This window comes from Lithobates pipiens, unplaced genomic scaffold (genome assembly GCF_037356315.1).
Source record: "Lithobates pipiens isolate NorthernLeopardFrog02 unplaced genomic scaffold, aLitPip1_a1.2 Scaffold_16, whole genome shotgun sequence".
NCBI lineage: Eukaryota > Metazoa > Chordata > Amphibia > Anura > Ranidae > Lithobates > Lithobates pipiens.
In genome coordinates, this window is record NW_027507748.1 from 587,049,279 (window position 1) to 587,068,014 (window position 18,736).

Below are 18,736 nucleotides of genomic sequence, written 5' to 3' on the forward strand. Positions count from 1 at the left end.
AATTACAAAAAAAAAAAAAAAAACTGGCCTCTTAATATCTTACAATTAAAGTATTTCTGCACTGAGAGAAATACAGCGACTATCATTGCTAGCCTTTTTTTAAAGGCTAGTTACAAAATGATTATTCTGACCGCTTGGCTCCAATTTGTAGTAGCCACCTTTTCAGATTCTCTCCCAGACTAAAAATTCTGTATAGCCACATGTAAACAGGAGCAGGCAGAGAAGTGGAAGAGGTCATTTCTCTGCATCAGGTGAAAGAGGTTATAAAGCCTCAGGTTTTTTCACCTTAATGCATCCTATACTTAACTGAACCCGTTCTTTCTTGCCCCGGGGATGAGCACACCAGCTCTAGCCAGTGTCTCGTGTCCTGACTGGATAGATTGATAGCAGTGCAGCCATTGGCTCCCGCTGCTGTCAATCAAATCTCCAATGACACGGGTGCCGGGTCCTGCTGTCTGTGTCAATAGATGCAGCAGCAGGACACGGGAGCGAGCCCGCACGGGTGTGCCAAAGGAGAGAGCTTCTCCGACTGGACACTCGGGAAGAGGAGGAGCCACAAGCACCGCTGCGAGGCCCCAGAAGAGGAGGATCGGGCCCACTCTGTGCAAAACCAATTGCACAGAGGAGGCAAGTATGACATATTTAAGAAAAAAAATTATAAAATAAAAACAGAGGGTTTGGTAACCCTTTCAGCTTGACTTCTAAACAGGATACTTTCACCAAGTCTGGCAAAATGTGCAAAACAGCCTTGGGCCCAACTTGCTGGTTGGTTATAAAATTACAAAATACTAATTTTGATGTATCCACTTTACTTGACTACTATACATTCACTTTAAAAGGATAACTCCACTTTCAAGGGGGAAAAAAAAGCAAATATATACACACAAAATTGTGACACAAGTCATATTGTAATTGAATGTTATTAAAAATCTGTAGCTCTGTCATTTTCTGTATAGTGCAATGCAATATGGCTACCTGGAGGTGTTCTGTACACAGAATGCATACAGAACACCCCTTTAGAAAAAATTTCCTGCTTGTGTGACCGGCTTACTGATTTTCCCAGAAGTCTGCACTAAGATACAAATCTAATTTTAGGCATTCCCCTGCAGCAAAAATAAAATTTTGGGCAAGATACACCCAATAGGAAACATCTAAAAAGGGATGCAGACCCAGCAACTTTCCTCATTATAGCCCGATTCTGAAACCACTCCTATTAGACTTACTCAGGGGCACGGAGGAACAAACAGTGATTTCTTCAGAACAAAAAAGGTAGGAATCTGCAACAAAGTTTTTTTAAATCCTTGCAATGTACATAGATTACCCAGAGGGGAATGTTTTTAACTCAACAAAAAAGTGGAGTTACGCTTTAACATCAAGACCAAAGGAAATCCATTTCAGGTGCTGCACATCCTCTGTGAGAAGTGCAAATCCCAGCAAACCGCACATTGCACATATTTTCCATTATGTCCAATTTGAAAAACTGCATACACGAGGCTTAGGCTGACAGAAAAAAAAAAAATAAAAATAAAAAATATGACATACCTGCTTACATCTCTCACATTTGAATGGTTTCTCCCCGCTATGGACCCGTCTGTGCCTGTCCAGATGATACTTCTGAACAAACTTCATGTCGCACATGTCACACTCAAAAGGGCGCTCTCCTACAACATAACAGGCAGCCATACTGAAGATACCTTTGCTAACACAACACTGATCCTGGACTATGTGACCTTGGCTTACCTGTGCTAACGAACATGTCTCTGTCAACATGGTAACTCGGTGAGTATGAAGGTAAACTTGCACCAGACCTAAAACATATACATATAAATACGCCTGGTGAGTTTTCTGGAAAGTCCATATTAGGCTTGCAGTTCTTTGTAGGACCACTGTGATATGTTTCTATGCCATACTAGGAATAAATAGACCACAAATAGTCATGGGATAGAGAAGCAAAGAATTTTACCAACTAGTGAAATTAAGTTTCAAAACCCTTGATTACAGGCATAATTGTGTTCTACATTCATGGTATACACAGTGCAAGACCACAGAAAGCAGAACCCCCCCCCCCCCCCCCTCAAATTTATGGATTATTAATCTAAGGCAGGGGTCTCCAAACTATGGCCCCCCAGTTGTTCAGGAACTACAATTCCCATCATGCCTAGTCATGTCTGTGGATATCAGAGTTTTACAATGCCTCATGGGACGTGTAGTTCAACAGCTGGAGGGCCCTGATCTAAGGAATTGTGTTTGGAGGTATTTATCCTCTGGATCACACCTGTGAAGATTAGACACTACAAAGTTATTTCAGAACTCTCCTGATTTTGCTTAGCAAAACGAGCATTGTCAGTTGGTGTGTTGAAAATCTCCATTGAGGTTAACGTGGCCAACACAACCCTAGCAAGCACATTGGTGGCAGCAAATTTCATTTGGGTTCAATAGGTAAATACACTAGATTGACAAAAGTATTGGGACGCCTGCCTTTACACACACACAAACTTTAATGGCATCCCAGTCGTCATCCATAGGGTTCAATATTGAGTTGGCCCACCCATTGCAGATATAACGGCTTCAACTCTTCTGGGAAGGCTGTCCACAAGGTTTAGGAGTGTGTCTATGGGAATGTTTGACCATTCTTCCAGAAGCGCATTTGTGAGGTCAGGCACTGATGTTGGACAAGGAGGCCTGGCTCGCAGCCTCGGCTCCAATTCATCATAAGGTGCTCTATCGGGATGAGGTCAGGACTCTGTGCAGGCCAGTCAAGTTCCTCCACCCTAAACTCATCCATCCATGTCTTTATGGACCTTGCTTTATGCACTGGTCTAAATCATTTGATGGAGGGGGGGATTATGGTGTGGGGTTGTTTTTCAGGGGCTGGGCTTGGTCCCTTAGTTCCAGTGAAGGGAACTCAGGGAACTCTTAAGGCATCAGTATACCAAGACAATTCCTTGCTCCCAACCTTGTGTGAACAGTTTGGGGATGGCCTCTCCTGTTCCAACATGACTGTGCCCCAGTGCACAAAGCAAGGTCCATAGAGACATGGATGAGCGAGTTTGGGGTAGAGTAACTTGACTGGCCTGCATAGAGTCCTGACCTCAACTCGATAGAACACCATTGGTATGAAAAAGAGCAGAGACTGTGAGCCGGGCCTTCTCGCCCAACAAGTGCCTGACCTCACAAATGCGCTTCTGGAAGAATGGTCAAATATTCCCATAGACACTCCTAAACCTTATGGACAGCCTTCCCAGAAGAGTTGAAGCTGTTATAGCTGTAAAAGGGTGGGCTAACTCAATATTGAACCCTACAGTCGAAGACTGGGATGTCAATAAAGTTCATGACAGGCATCCCAATACTGTTGGCAATATAGTGTAAATCTTCACAGCCCAAGTTTGTCAATTGCCCTCCACCAAAGAAAAAAAATAATCATTTTCAGTTGTCAATTAAAGGCTTTAAATCAGATAATTGAAGAAAAAAATGAAATGCTGGTGAGGCTGGGAAAGCAGAGGCTGTCAAAGAAGGGAAGGAGGATGCTGTAAGGGATGAAACTGCTACCCTTGGTTAGTTATAATTCAGATTTCAATGTGTTTTTTTTTTTTTTTTTTTGTAAAATTAACTTTAGTACAGCTCAAAACTTATTTCAGATCTGCTTCACTTATTTAAGGAATAACCATGGTAGCCAGCACCATCTCCTTCCAGTTTTCTATTTGTGGTTTATTCCATCTTAAAAACTCTACAAAGATGCTCACTGCAATTGGTAAAAAGCACATTTACGATAAACATCAGTATGTAAGAAAGGTAAGAGAAATAGTTAAGCCTTGAAATGCATACAAGAGATCTATCATACCCAACCAGGCCTTCTGTTTGCCATTCACGTAAACTGACCATACATGGCTCAGTTTTTTTTTCCATTCAGCAGTTAGCTGAATAAAAATAAAAAAAAACTGAACTCCTCCATCCACACATTTGAGGTGGTTCGGAGAATCCTCCCCACTGTCATTCTGACAGTGAGACTCCTGCTGATCGAAGACAAATTTTCCAACTAGCCCGTTCAAGAGAAGCAGATGGAAATATCAGCTTCTCATGAACTGGAATGGCCACAGCTGGATTGAAATTGGGCTGGTCTGTGCTGAATTGGCCAAAATTTTGATCCAGCTATGGGCAGCTTTAGCTGCAGTACATCAATAAGCCTGGAGTAGAAACTGGATTTGCTTCAAGTACTTTGATGTTCTGCATATGCAAGATTCACTAAAGCATTTGAATGCATAAGTCAGTGCTTTACAAACCTTTCCACTCTGTCTCCCAGGTAATTTTTACCTACAGGTATGCTTATAATAAAGCTTACCTGTAGGCAAAAAGAAGATCTATTAAACGGGCACCTTTTAGGAGATTTTCCAGGAAACAGCAGCCGGTGATGTCACTAGCACATGCCCTCTGTAGGAACAGCATACCCATGCCGCTCCTTCAGAGCTCTGTGCAGGAGGGACATCAAAGCCCGCTGACCCAGAAGGAAGACCAGGTGAAGATGTAGGCCTCTACAGTGGTGGCTTAAATTTCAAGGGAAGTCTTTTATAATGTACTAGTATGCAATGCATACTAGTACGTTATGCCTTTACCTTGTAGGTTTTTTTTTTTTTACTAACGTTCTAACTATAGATGCTCTTTACTAGTATGATAGCAATTAGCAAGTCTCCTCCAAAATATGACCAAACCTTAAACCTGGGTAAGCCCTTACATACCTGCCATACCCTCTATGAAGCACACTGTTGGTAATAGAACAATAATACATTTCACATATTTTCTTTTTACTATATGAATTATATATCAGGTGAATACAAATCAAAAATCCCAAAATAAAGAATGCGTTTACATACATCTTCCCCCAATATAGATACCTTCAAGCATTATTTGCTTGAAGGTTTTATCAAATACATTTAGTTTCCTAACTGCATCAACTTGTAACAGAAAAACACATCTGAAACATTATGTAAAGAATTCACAAGTTTATTAAAATATTCTACACACACTGGCAGCAAGAAGATTATACAAAGTAATGTACAGCTACAGTTAATAGGGAAACTGGGATTGCCCCAACAACTCTAGAGATGCATAAACAAAAACAAAAAAAACTGCCATATTTTTATAAATCTAAAATGCCAACCAGGTAGGACAACCCTAGCTCTCCTAAAACCTAAAAATAGATCCTCGATGTTCAAGTAGTAAAGGGCAAACTTAGCTGAACAGAAAAGTAACCTATCGCCATTCAAAAATACCTTATATTAGTGTTGTCCAACTCAGTCTTCAAGGGCCAAGTTCCTCCCACAGGCTTAGGATTTCTGTAATTAACAGAGAATAATGACTTGAAAGGGTCTCTATTCCTAGATCGCTTTTCCTAGATCTAGAACATTAACAAGGCTGCTCAGAGCTCACCATTCCTTTAAACTCAATTATTTCATGGTTTTCTGGCCATACTCCATTCACCTGCTTTCAGAGCTCTGGCATCCTGTGTACATGAATGTTCACACTAACATCTCAGGGCATATGTGACGTCACTGGGGCAGGGGCACAACATTATTTTGATTGCAATTTGCATGGCCAGGATCAGTAAAGTTAAATTTGGAAAAAGTGGAGTGAGCAAAAAAAAATGCTCTCAAATGTAAGTAGAATATAAAAAAAAAAAAAACATCCAGTGACTACATTTCCATGTAATGGTTATATTTAAGAAAGGACATTTACAAAAGTTAACAGTCAAGTAATATGTGGATTTCCAAGCATCACTGTGTCAGTCCAACAACTTGTGTGGTCTGTGGCCCTTGATGACTGGTGCTGGACAGCCCAGGAAAAAAAAAATGATTAAACAGAAAACTAACAAACAAAAAAGTATCTATAACAGGGGTGCCGAACCTTTTTAAGAGCGAGGGCATCTTAAGCAACTTGGTATCCAGTCGTGGGCCACAATGAGCGGAGCGGGTGGATGACAGGTTACAGGTACTCTATAGACCCTCCAATCCACCCAGATGGAAGGGGACGAACTCCCTTCTATTTTTTTTTTTATCAGATTTTTAGGACCAGATTGGAGGCGGGCGGGAGTAAACGGACAAAAGTCTGTTTACATCTGCCGCTCTGTAGAGGTGAATTGAGGGTCCGATTGGGTAGGGCCGATCATGTGAAAAGGGCCTAAAACTGATTTCACACTGATTACCCACACCGCGGGTGCAGGGTAGTGCACCTGGTTCTATCCTGTGGGTTAACTGAACTTTGCCATAGACTCTGCCTGTGGCAAAAACCGGTGCTGTACGGGAAGCATCGGCTTATGGGCTCTGCTCTGCAGCCCTTTTCTTCCTGTACCACCAGCTTCATTCACACCACTGATGCTGGGGTATGATTTGTCGGCAACCTGCGATCTGGGCTTGCTAACCCGCCATTCCAGAGCAGGAGGTCGTGGGCCACATCAAAGGGCTCCGCGGGCCACTGGTTGGCCACCCCTGATCTATAACCATATTTAGCGTTGGAAGGAACAGGGAAGGGTTAAAATCCCTGCCAGTTTTATTTTTGCAGTATGTGTAATATTGGGAAAATGTACACATTCGCTTTCAAGCCTAGAAATTTCATCAAAAAGAACATGAGCTCAGTTGAAGATCAGCACCACATCCCCATACATTTAGTATACAAAACAAGAAAGGATTGGTACTTTATAGGTGCTGAAACCTCCTCCTAGAATAATTCGCCATACATTAACATAATAAAAAGTACATTTTAAAATTCTATTTCATAAAAAATGTCCATTATAAATAGACACCTCCTAAAAACAAGAAAAAAATAACCACAACTCATTAGTGTTTCCATGCTAAAACACAACAGGAAATTGGGAGGGAATCTCCCAAAGGGAAAAGCTCCCCTCTGACCCATTGTCACTTTCTTGGAGACACTAGTGTACAATAGAAGGCTGAATCTCCTCAATAGGGAAAGAGGCAGAAAGAAAAGAAGAGATGCACTTAAAGCGGGAGTAAACCCAGTTTCAAAAAACACTTACATTCTCAGCATGCCGGAAATGCTAACTTTCACATTGGTTGTGTTCTCAACCAAACTTTCAAACCATCCAATGGCTGGTTTCATAACTGATCACATGTGCAGCATTATGGCAGCTGAAGAATCATTAGAGGCCAAGATGGCAGCTTCCTTGACTGAAAACGATAGAAGGGTTTACTTCCACTTTAAGCAACTAAAAAGGAAAATTGAATATTTTGCCGCTTAGACCCTTAGACGCAGTGGCTGCATTCGTTTTTTTTTTATTATCTCTCGTTTTCACCCGTTGAGGCCAGTAACACCTCCTGCAATAAAGTGCTCTGGATGAGCACAGGGGCAACTTCAGACTGTCAGTCTGGGGGAAGGGAGAGTGTTAGATGGACTACAAATTTTAAGTGGAGAGAGTAAACCCCCTCCTATACCCAGTGAAGTGAACAGCCTCAGATGATACACATAGATGAAAGAAATCTTCCTACATATGTTGTACGTGTATATCTGCGGTCTTTGCCTTTCTACATTCTTTAGAGAGTGCACATCATGTTACAAATCTATCTCTCTCATTCAGCAGTGGGTGTGGAGTCTGGGCTTACACTGAGTGACAGCTGATTGGAGGAATGGCACCCCCCCCCCCCCTTTCCACATAGGGGAACAAATAAGCATGCAGAGCTGCAGTGTGAATAGACAAGCTCTCTGCTAATCCAGCAGCAGAAAGACAGGACATTCAGATCATTGGCAGGAGATAACATAACACTACAGATATATGTGCCCAAGTCAGATTTCATGAATCAGGTTTACAACCACTTTAAAGCAAACTTCAGCTCACACTGAAATTACAAAAACCGTTGCAAGCAATAACTTTTTTTTTTCCTTTTGGGATAAAGGTTTTACACAAAACAAAGGTGATAATTGTAAGCACCCCTGTCAGTGGTAAATGGCTTATCTCAACCCTCTGATACATTTGCAGGAGAACTTGTTTTGTTAAAAAAAAAAAAACAGACTTCCTAGAAATGAAAGAAAGCAAACCTATCAAAAAACGAACACAGCCATAACATTTAAGAATTGGTAAGCTGCAATATAATAAATGCTTGATTTTGGGAATAATACTAGTTTAAGTACTGCATCAACTATTCTCCAGTCACTGCAATTTCTAACATATTATCAAGAGTAACCTTTTTTTATAAAGTAAAAAAAGCAATTTTGTAAAAATAAACAAAAATTATAGATACACAGTATATCGGAGTAAGCATTTAGTAGTGCGTTATCGATTTGACAAAAATTCACAGAATTTTTATGCAAGCACATGCCTGTGGAGACCTTATTGCATTGACTAAAGTTTCTAGGGGTTTTTTAATGTTACACAAATGAAGAAAAAAAAAAAAAAATGAAAAGAAAGACAATCAAGTCTTTATGAGCTTACTCTATGGACTTCTAGATAATTTTCAGCTTCACATAGAACATAAAAGTTTTTTTGAAAAATTTATAAGCAATGCTTTACAGTAATACATTTTACTTTGCACTATTTACACTCATGCAGACCCTTAACCAGGCTTTACCATACATGACAAACTATTTCCCCCAGACTGACTTTAATATATTGCTGCTATATTGCAACCAACCACTGCTATTTATGATTAGCACTTGTAAATTGGTATGTGTTAAAAATAACCAAAGAAGTTTGATAGGAAAAAAAATATATAAAAATAAAAAACACACACACAGTTTAGCATTTGAAGATCTTAAAAATACTTTTTCTTTTGTTTTAATCTCTAATTTATAAGCTTCTATATAAAATGTTGCCATTCAAGAGTTTTTAAAAAGAGTTGGAATATATGTGTGTCTCTTGAAAAAGTATTCATACCCCTTGACATTTTCCGCATTTTGTCATGTTACAACCAAAAACGTACATTTTGTTTTTTGGATTTTATGCGTTTCCCAAACTTTGTCTTGGGGCACACCAAAAAGGATCTAAAAAAATTCCATGCCACACTAGAAAAAAAAAGATTTAACAAATTTTTGTGGTGAAGGATTTTTACATATATATTTCATTTTAAAATGTAATGTGAAGGATGTTCCTGCAAATCATATTGAAGCGATTATAATCTTTGTACTTTCCCTTGCTTTTCATTTAACAGTTTCTCTTTCAGAGTCCAGACTCGATTAAGAGAGGAAGAGGAAATGCAGTCTGCTCATATAAATTTGTAATAAAAATCTATTTGCCATTCTGAAGCTTTCCTCCAACCACGTTGCATATTTTATATATATTGTGTACATATTTTATATGTACACACGACTGGACTTTCCGTCAGAAAAGGTCAGATGGAATAATTTCATCGGATATTCCAATCGTGTGTGTGGGCTTCATCTGACTTTTTTTCAAAAATTCTGACGGACCTAGAAATAGAACATGCTTTAAATCTTTCCAACGGAATCAATTCATATTGGGAAACCGTTAGTCTGGATGCTATTCCGGACCGACCAGAAACGACGCAAGGGCAGCTATTGGCTACTGGCTATTGAACTTCCTTGTTCTAGTCCTGTTGTATGTCATCACGTTCAAAACGAACGGCCTTTGGTGTGACTGTGTGTAGGAAAGTCTGTTTCAGAAGAACGCCGTCTGAAAGACCGTCAGTTTATTCTGACGGAAAAACGGTCGTGTGTACGCGGCATAAGATTGCCCTGTATTTGGCTCCATACATCTTCCCATCAACTCTGACCAGCTTCCCTGTGCCTACTGAAAAAAAGCATCCCCCACAACATGATGCTGCCACCACCATGTTTCACAGTGGGATGGTGTGTTCAGGGTGATGTGCAGTGTTAGTTTTCCCGCCATGCATAGGGTTTTGCTTTTAGGCCAAAAAGTTAAATTTTGGTCTCATCTGACCAGAGCATCTTCTTCCACATCTGCCATCAACCCGACATGGCTTCTCACAAACGGGACTTCTAATGGCTTTCTTGTCACTTTTATATAAAAAGGCCAGGTTTGTGGCGTGCAAGACTAATAGTTGTCCTGTGGACAGATTCTCCCACCTTAGCTGTAGATAACTGCAGCTCCTCCAGAGTTACCATGGGCCTCTTAGGTGCTTCTCTGATGAATGCTCTCCTTGCCCGGCCTGTCAGTTTAGGTGGCAGGCTATGTCTTGGTAGGTTTGCAGCTGTGCCATACTCTTTCCATTTTCGGATGATGGATTGAACGGTGCTCCGTGTAATGTTCAAAGCTTGGTTTATATATATATATATATATATATATATATATATATATATATATATATATATATATATATATATATATATATATATATATATATATATATATATATATATATATATATATATATATATATAAATAACCTTGCTTTAAACTTCTCCACAACTTTATCCCTGACCTGTTTGGAGCTTTCCTTGGCCTTGATGATGCTGTCTGATCTCTCCAACAAACCTCTGAGGGCTTCACAGAACAGCTGTATTTATACTGAGATTAAATTACACACAGGTGGACTGTATTTATTAATTAGGTGACGTCTAAAGGCAATTGGTTCCACTAGATTTTAGCTGGGGTATCAGAGTAAAGGGGACCGAATACAAATGCAAGCCACATTTATTTGAAAACCTTTTATCCTTTTACTTTTACCATCTCTAAAACCATTTATCATTTTACTTTAACTTCACATTTATGTGCCACTTTGTGTTGGCCTATCCCAATAAAATACATTTACCTTTTTGGTTGTAACATGACAAAAACGTGGAAAATTTCAAGAGGTATGAATACCTTTTCAAAGTACTGCAGCTATTATATGTGCTAAATATGCCACCTCAGCCACACCTCTAACATTGTAGCTCCAAGTTTCTCAATCAATGGTAAGTGGTAGTCCTGCTCCTACACCAAAATGGTATTTGCAGTGCAACTTATCATATCCAACAGTGCAGTTTCACAGTTGGGTAGGATAAGTACCAAAATGTTTTAGAGCCTATAATGTCAACTTATTTATTATGTAATAAATACAAAAGATTTGCTATAGGTTTACTAAATACCAATTTGGTAATCACAGTTCTCCTAATTTCCAAAAACATAACGCAACATTGGATAACTAGGATATAAACTTTATTTCTGAACAAAAAATAAAAGCCAATAGATTCCGCACACCCACAAAAACAAGGTGGATGGAGATTCCTCCCCCCCCCCCCCATCTTGCCTTTGCATTCTGCCAACGGGACCCGATGCTGTCTGAACACACTGATCAGCGACAGCAGTCAACTGATTTCAACTGCTGATCGACAAAAGTGGTCCAACATGTTTGCCCCCCTCTTCTGTCTGTAGTGAGCTGGTATTAAAGCCTTCAACCTCTTTATCCTACACATCTGAATATTAACCCCTTCAGTACAATGATTAGTACACATTAACCTCTTCACTTCTTCCTCCCTCTGTGTATGAACTCTACATTTAATGTATCTACAGCAGTGGTTTCCAAACGGCAGCCATCAACTTGCCTTTATCCGGCCCTTGGGGGCCAGATAAAAAGGTATCAATTTGCTGATCCTGCATGAGGCATTTAGACTGTAGTATAGCAATGACAGGTAGAGCTTCCTCGATTCTCTCCTCTAAGGATTCTACTCTGGCACCCAGGTGTAAGGTGTCAGCCTTGAGCTGTGCAATGTCCTCTGTAAAGGCTTTCTCTACTCTGCTAGTCAAGCGATCCAGGACCTCTCTGGTGAGGGAGGGACAAAATCTGGCGTCTGATCTCTGCACCCCCAAGGAAGTCCAGCACTTCAGGGTTTCTATCTGGAGATGCAGGGGAGGCCGATTCACTCACCAACCCTGGGGAGGGGACTGGGGAAGCTGTATTCTTCTGAGGCTGAGCTGGGAGGATTTTGTGGCCTTCTTGGCCTTCCCCGGTTGGCGCCATCGTTGAAGCCTCACAGCCTTGTCCACAGGTCCTGTGGAAGATTCCAGCTGTTCCTGCCACGAGCAATCGGTTTGTTTCGTTATGGCTGGGAGAAGGGCCGCAAATCACTGGGACATTGAAGGAGCCAATAGAGGCAAGGATCCCCCTTCCGAGCTATGCTGTGTGCAGTGGTGGTACGGAGCCTAGGCGATGCAAGCCTTACTCCTCCATACCTAGGACATGCCCTCCCACTGATCAGCATTTATATATGTGAAACCTTTATCCCAAAAATGAAAACCATAGTTGCTGTAATTGCATATAGTGTTAGCTGGATTTTGGCGTTAGTTTGTTTAATGTATCTAAATCTGCTGGTACATCCATCACCCCAACACCACCACCTTGCCCCAGCCTTCTGTCCAAAAGGTGTCTTTTGCCATTTCATCCAGCGTTTAGGTACTCTAATACAGGGGGTGTGTTACTGGCAAGATCACAGTGTAAAAAAGGGGAAAAAAATTTTGAAAAGATAAATTGGTTGGTAAGCTGCAATATATTAGTTTTGGTTTTAACACTGCTTTAAAAGCGATACACAATGAATATTTAGGTACACTGGCATTATGCTGCTGCCTTTAGGAGAGAAATTGGACATTGGCAAAACAGAGCTGCAAGGACAGCACAGTATAACCACTGTCCGTATGCATCCGTTTTGTTAGCAAGCCAAAGTAGGAGTGGATCATTGGTCACTCAATGTTTTCCAAATAAACGATTTTATGGTAAGCCAAAAATTCGTAATTGTACATTACGAGACACACAGGAAGAGTATTTAGGTACATCCAAAAGCAGTTCAACTGAGGGTTGGCAACAGAACAAAGGCTTACAGGCCAAAAACAACCAAACAAATCACAGATGTGGCTCTATAGAGCTTCCTTAGGAACTTTATGACTGAAGCTGGCATCTTCTGAGACTTTAATATCCACCTAGAAGAACTTAAATCCAAGAAGCAGATTCCTGACGCTGAAAAGACTATGAAGCACTAAATTACTGTAGTGTGTTTGACCCTTTTTAGGCGCAGGACAGAAAGATGCCATGGGCCACTGTCCTGGTGTAGCACATAAATATTTCTTTGCAGGTTGAATGAAATACTTGTATAGCGCACAATGCGAACTGAATCGCCTCTAGGCGCTGTGGCGAGCTTTGATCATCTGCTAAAAGAGGAAGGTCTTGAGTTTTTTCCTAAAAGCCAGGTGATTTTCTTCCAGGCGGATGCTGATTGGTAGAGCATTCCATAGCCAAGGCCCTTGGACAGCGAATCTCCGATCCCCCTTGGATTTATACCGGGCTTTGGGCACGAGGAGGAGGTTTTTGTTGGCTGATCGAAGACTACGGTTTGGTGTGTAATGATTTATTTTCTCCATTAGGTATTGCGGAGCTTCTCTATGCATGCATTTGTGGGTGAGGCAAAGGGTCTTGAACGTGATCCGATTTTTTACGGTTAGCCAATGTAAGCTCCTCAGCGAAGGAGAGATGGATTCCCAGGTTTTTTTTCCTGTTATCAGCCTTGCCGCAGTGTTTTGGATCAGTTGTAATCGCGCAAGTTGATATTGTGGTAATCCTATATAAAGCGAGTTTGCGTAGTCCAGTCGTGAATTAATGATTGTTCCAACTACCACTGCTTTGTCATTCTTTGGGATAAAAGGGATGAGTCTGCGAAGCATGCGTAGCAGATGGTGAGATCCACTGACTACAGATCCTATTTGCGCATCCATTGACATTTGTGCGTCTAAAATAACCCCGAGACCCTTTGCTTTGGTCTTTGGGGAGATAGTCTGCCCAAAGACGGTTGGTGGAGACCAGGAGGTTTTGGTTGCAGGCTTATGATTTGGGTGTAAGATAAGAAGCTCTGCCTTTGATTCGTTCAGCTGGAAGGAGTTAGTGGTCATCCAGTCCTCTATTGATTTGAGGCAGTTTTCAAGTTGTTGTTGGTGATCTTTTTTTCCATTGATCCGGAAATAAAGTTGCGTGTCGTCAGCGTAAGAGTGAAAGCAGAGATCTGAGCATCTGATGATTTGGAGGAGTGGGTGAATGTAAATGTTGAAGAGAACTGGTGATAAAGGAGAGCCTTGAGGGACTCCGCAGGTGACTGCCCGAGTTTCGGAGAGGAATTTTCCTAGTTTCACTGTCTGGGACCGATTTCCTAGGAAGGACGCGAACCATTGGAGATCTGTGTCTTGGACTCCGGCTACTTCTGTGAGTCGGACGAGTAGAGTATTGTGATCTACTGTATCAAACGCTGCACTTAGGTCTAGCACTATGAGGAGACACGGCTCTCCGTCATCTGCTGCTTCGAGGGCGTCATCCCAAATCTTGAGGAGAGCTGTTTCCGTTCCATGACCCGGGCGGAAGCCTGATTGCAGCGGGTCCAGGAGTTTGTGAGTATCCAGGTGAAGTTGTAGCTGATGTACTACAGCTTTCTCCATGATCTTAGAAATGGTGTTGAGGCTTGTAATTGGCCTACGGTTGTTTGGATCCTGAGGGTCCAGGTTTGGTTTCTTGAGTAGAGGTTTGACGATGCCTTGTTTGAGGATGCTGGGAACAATCCCTTCATGGAATGATCGGTTTAGGAGGTGGGATATGGTTGGAGCCACAATGTCAGAGCATTCTTTCAGTAGTTTTGTGGGGATGATGCCAATAGGTGAGGTACTGTCACGCAGTTTATGAATGAGGTTAAGGCCACCAACTCAAAACTCACCTCACAGAACAATGGCAACAAGAAAGGCAACCTTGCGAGAAAGGATAGAAAAATAAATCTCTCTAAAAGGCTCACACGGTTGTCTTGGAAAAGAAAAAGAACCAGGTTGAGATCCCACCGAGTCACCAAAGAATGACAGGAGGAGGCACAATGCGAGAAACATCCTGTACGAAGACCTTAAGAGGTGAGAGGTACGCAGTCTTTGAAAAGGGTACTAAGGCCAAGATTTGAGCCTCAATGGTGCTCAAAGTCAGACTGCAGAAAATACGCTCTCAAAATTGGTACACTTCTAGAGTGTAGGGATGAACAAATCTGATAGCCTCATCACTGGGGATCTTCATTTCAACAGCAAACAATGAAAGCCAGCAAGAGTAGAGTGGAAAACCAGCTCTTGGGGCATAACATCCAGTAGATCTGGGAGGGCAGACAGCAAGTCTGCCAGGTGCCTGACAAGGTCTGAGTACCACATCCTCCTGGGCCAATTAAGTGCAATGAGAACTAATGGAATGCCCATCATCTAAAGCCTGCACAGTAAGTGAGGAATGAGCTTCAGTGGAAAAGCACAGATCAGGTTAAACTGATCCCACAGAGTGACCAGAGCATCCACTGTAAGCGCCAAGTATGTTGTTGAACCTGGATGCCAGGAGGTCAATGGCCGATGGCCCAATCTGCAACATAGGGTGAGGAGAAGCGTCTCCAGGGTCCAGATGTTGGTGACTGAAGAAGTCTGCCTGCCAGATCCCCACCTGGGATGTGCAGGATGGTTGGTGCTGGAATGTGAAATTTTACCAAGTCAAAATCAGGGCTGGATGCAATAGGGAATGCACTGAAAAAGTCCTAACAGGTTGGGGGCATGTCAGAAACCCTGGGCTAGTCGATTTAATGCAAAACTAAACCATCCTAATTGTTTTTAGAGAAAGGAAGCCACCATCAAGGCCTCTGTTTGATCTTCAACTGCCATGAAGCTGCACGTGATCAGTTATGACACCAGTCATTTGATGGTTTGACAGTTTGGTTAAAAAGTGTTACTAAACCCAGTAAAATTGAAATAGTTCATCTGCCCCCCCACAATGCCCACAGCTTATAAATCTTTTTACATTAAAATATTGCCACTGTATTCCTTTTTTGGCTGATCTGTATACCACGGTCAGGGATAAACTGCACCGTTTCTCCAGTGTTGAGAGTTCAGCTAGGAGGAGATTTCCACTTCAGCCTGTATACATGCCCCCATGTGTGCTGCCAATATCACGTGACCTGGCTAGCTATGAGAACAAGTAACTAGTCTCTCAAGCATAAAATACAACTGAGTATGTGCAGTTTGGCTACTCTGACTGTTAGCTGGCTTTCCCCAGATAGTGGGGGAGGATTTATGCATACAGGATAAAAGAGCCTTTTTACACAATGCAGAGTGTTAACCCCTTAAGTTCCACAGTGAGTGTAATGAGCATGCTATGCTGCATATACAGACAGATTTTACTGTTGTGGGTTTAGTAATACTTTAAGAGCACAACCAATGTAACATTTGCCAGGAATGTAACCGTTTTGAAAAAGGTTGCATTTATTTCTTTAGTTTTGCTTTAAGTGTAGCCAACACTTGCAGGTCCAAATCCCAACATGTGTCGACTGCATCAATAAGTACCAAAATACTATCCCTAAAGTTTTGGAGTAGCATCTGCAGACTGCAACTGCTCGCATACCAAAGCCTCAAATAAAGATATGGTACAAGCTTGCTCTCCTCAATTCAGAGACAGACCCTGGAGGAGAAGGCATGGAAACACAGCTGCAGCCCCTGCATTTTCAGTCAGCTTTCATGCCATCAATTCTGGCCATAAACTCAGACATAATAGCTGAGAATTCTTCATTAGAGAATATTAAAAGAGGGTTAATTCCTGAAGGGGTTAAAGAAGACCCAGAGGAGTGCTAAAATTTAGGCAGGGAACAGTGATCTGGGCTATCTGTGTATGGTCCTTTGGAGAGGACACTGCAAGACTCCCTGGAAAGGTTAGTGGATCATAAGCTGGCCAGGCCCATAGGACTGCGACACTTGCACTATCATTTGTCATACCTAGTATGAGTGAGAGATAGCCCACAAGGGTACTCACAAATTTTCTGCCGTAGCAGAATGGTAATGCCATCTGTGATAAGGTCAAGGCATAAGGTAACATCAAGAGGATAACAGAACCCATGTGGATACAAAGGAGATGATAGGAGTACACGGAGACGCGCATGCTCACTGAAAAAATGGCATGCGCATGTACACTAGTGTCACCACAGAAGGGGTTTGCATACAAGCAGAGGGGCCCAAACCCCTTGCTTCCCCTTCCTGCCACAAGCCATATGACCAATCATGTTGCGCAGAAATTAACTCCAGGATAAAGCTCCCTGCAACACCCGCCACAGCCCAGCAAGTGCCTTGCGACAACTAAGTCCCCCCCACCCCCTTTCCCCGGGCACCTCAGGGGTATAGAGGCAGGATCCAGGATGCATGCCACTCTCAACAGACTTCACCTCTCTGCCAGGCTTAAAGGGATTGGGAGCCTGGTCTCCAACCAGGCCTGCCCAGAGGAGTAGGGCAACTGGACTATCTCGGTACAGTACAATAGGTGTAAGTTCATATGTATAGGCAGATGTATAAAATAAACATTTGTATTATCTGCCAGGCATACTAGCTAAGGAGTCCCCAGGGACAGGACTTCACCAGACTAGTGCACCATCCACAGGTCACCTTGTCATATACATGAACCTGTAAAGCACTATGTAGCTGACCCAACACGTAGGCAAACACCTTACAGAGTCCAATGTCAAAATACACATTATAGGCTGGCCCAGCCTTTTCTTTTCAGCGGTAGCCGGGTATGGCATCCATGGCAATGCCAAGGATCAGCCAATCTGCAATAATTAATGCGAGCCAAGTTCAGCCTTATGTCTAAAAATGAATAAATCCCAATTTTTCTACATCTATTTTGCAGTAGCCAGTGCCGTCACATGACTTCAATTCTACTTCCTTCTGAGCCTAAAAGTAGCCAGTGGGTGTGGTTACTGAAAGCTAGTGACATCACTTCCAGGGAGAGACACTGTTCCTGTATAGCCAGTAGGTGTATACAGGATGGGAGGAGCTGATCATAGGTTCACACCCAGTGTTCTCTGATCAGTAAGGATGTATTGTATATCCTAATTCAACTGTCAGTGTAGCTGGAAGTGCTCTGGGGTCTGGCGTCTCAGCTCACAGTCTACAATGAACATAGTACAGGTAACCACAGTAAGGCTCCGTTTCCACTAGTGCGACTTTGGACACAAAGTTGCAGGATAAGTCACAGCCCATTGATTTCAACGGCATCCGTTCCCATCTATGCGACCTTGAAAAGGTGCCTGCACTGCTTTCATGCGACTTTTGATACGACTTTGATCCAGAGTGTAAATTTGGATCGAAGCTACACTCTAAATCATGCAACTTTGGGGTCACAATAGTGGAAGCGTGACTTGTGACTGTGTCCAAAGTCACATGACACGCCACATCCCATTGATTTTAAATGGTACCATTCCCATCTATGCAACTTTGAAAAAGGTACCTGCAATGCTTTGATGCGACTAATCCAGAGAGTGAAAAGTCACACTATATTTCCACTGGTGCGACTCCAAAGCTGTGCAATTTAGAGTGCAACTTTGAGTGTAGATTTGATCAACCTTTACACTCTGGCTTAAAGTCACATCAAAGCCGCTGATTTTCAAAGGCGCATAGATGGGAACATTTGCCATTGAAATCAATGGGCTGTAAAGTGTCATGCGACTTTGTTTCCAAAGTCATATGACAAGAGGCACTAGTGGAAACGGAGCCTTAAACTCATTTACTCACATGTAGCTCCCTCAGCTGGGCATCTGCCACACCATGCACACAGTGCCATGCAGAAACAAACACGCGGTTGTACACTGTAGAAAATGTGCAGAGTGTTGCATTGTAATCTTACAGTTTCTAACAAACAGAACATACGTCCAAAGCCTGTCTTCCCTCTCACTCACTCTCAGGAGAAACTGCTATCCAAAATGAGGCAATGAAGACAGGACAAGATCTGTGAAGGAGAGAAGGGATGGG

General features: G+C 42.1%; 1 protein-coding gene across 4 annotated transcripts in view; it reads right to left on the reverse strand.

Annotated features, from left to right (window-relative positions):
- The window catches only part of ZNF740 (zinc finger protein 740), a 79,387-nt gene that overhangs the window by 12,989 nt on the left and 47,662 nt on the right, over positions 1-18,736 (reverse strand). For 3 of the 4 annotated variants that reach the window (XM_077483875.1, XM_077483871.1, XM_077483873.1), the window contains 3 exons: positions 5,268-5,330; positions 1,741-1,808; positions 1,543-1,661 (listed from right to left, as the gene is read on the reverse strand). In XM_077483875.1, the coding sequence (XP_077340001.1) occupies positions 1,543-1,661; positions 1,741-1,808; positions 5,268-5,330 (250 nt within the window). The remainder of the gene's footprint in view (positions 1-1,542; positions 1,662-1,740; positions 1,809-5,267; positions 5,331-18,736) is intronic. The other variant, XM_077483874.1, reaches the window with a different exon arrangement.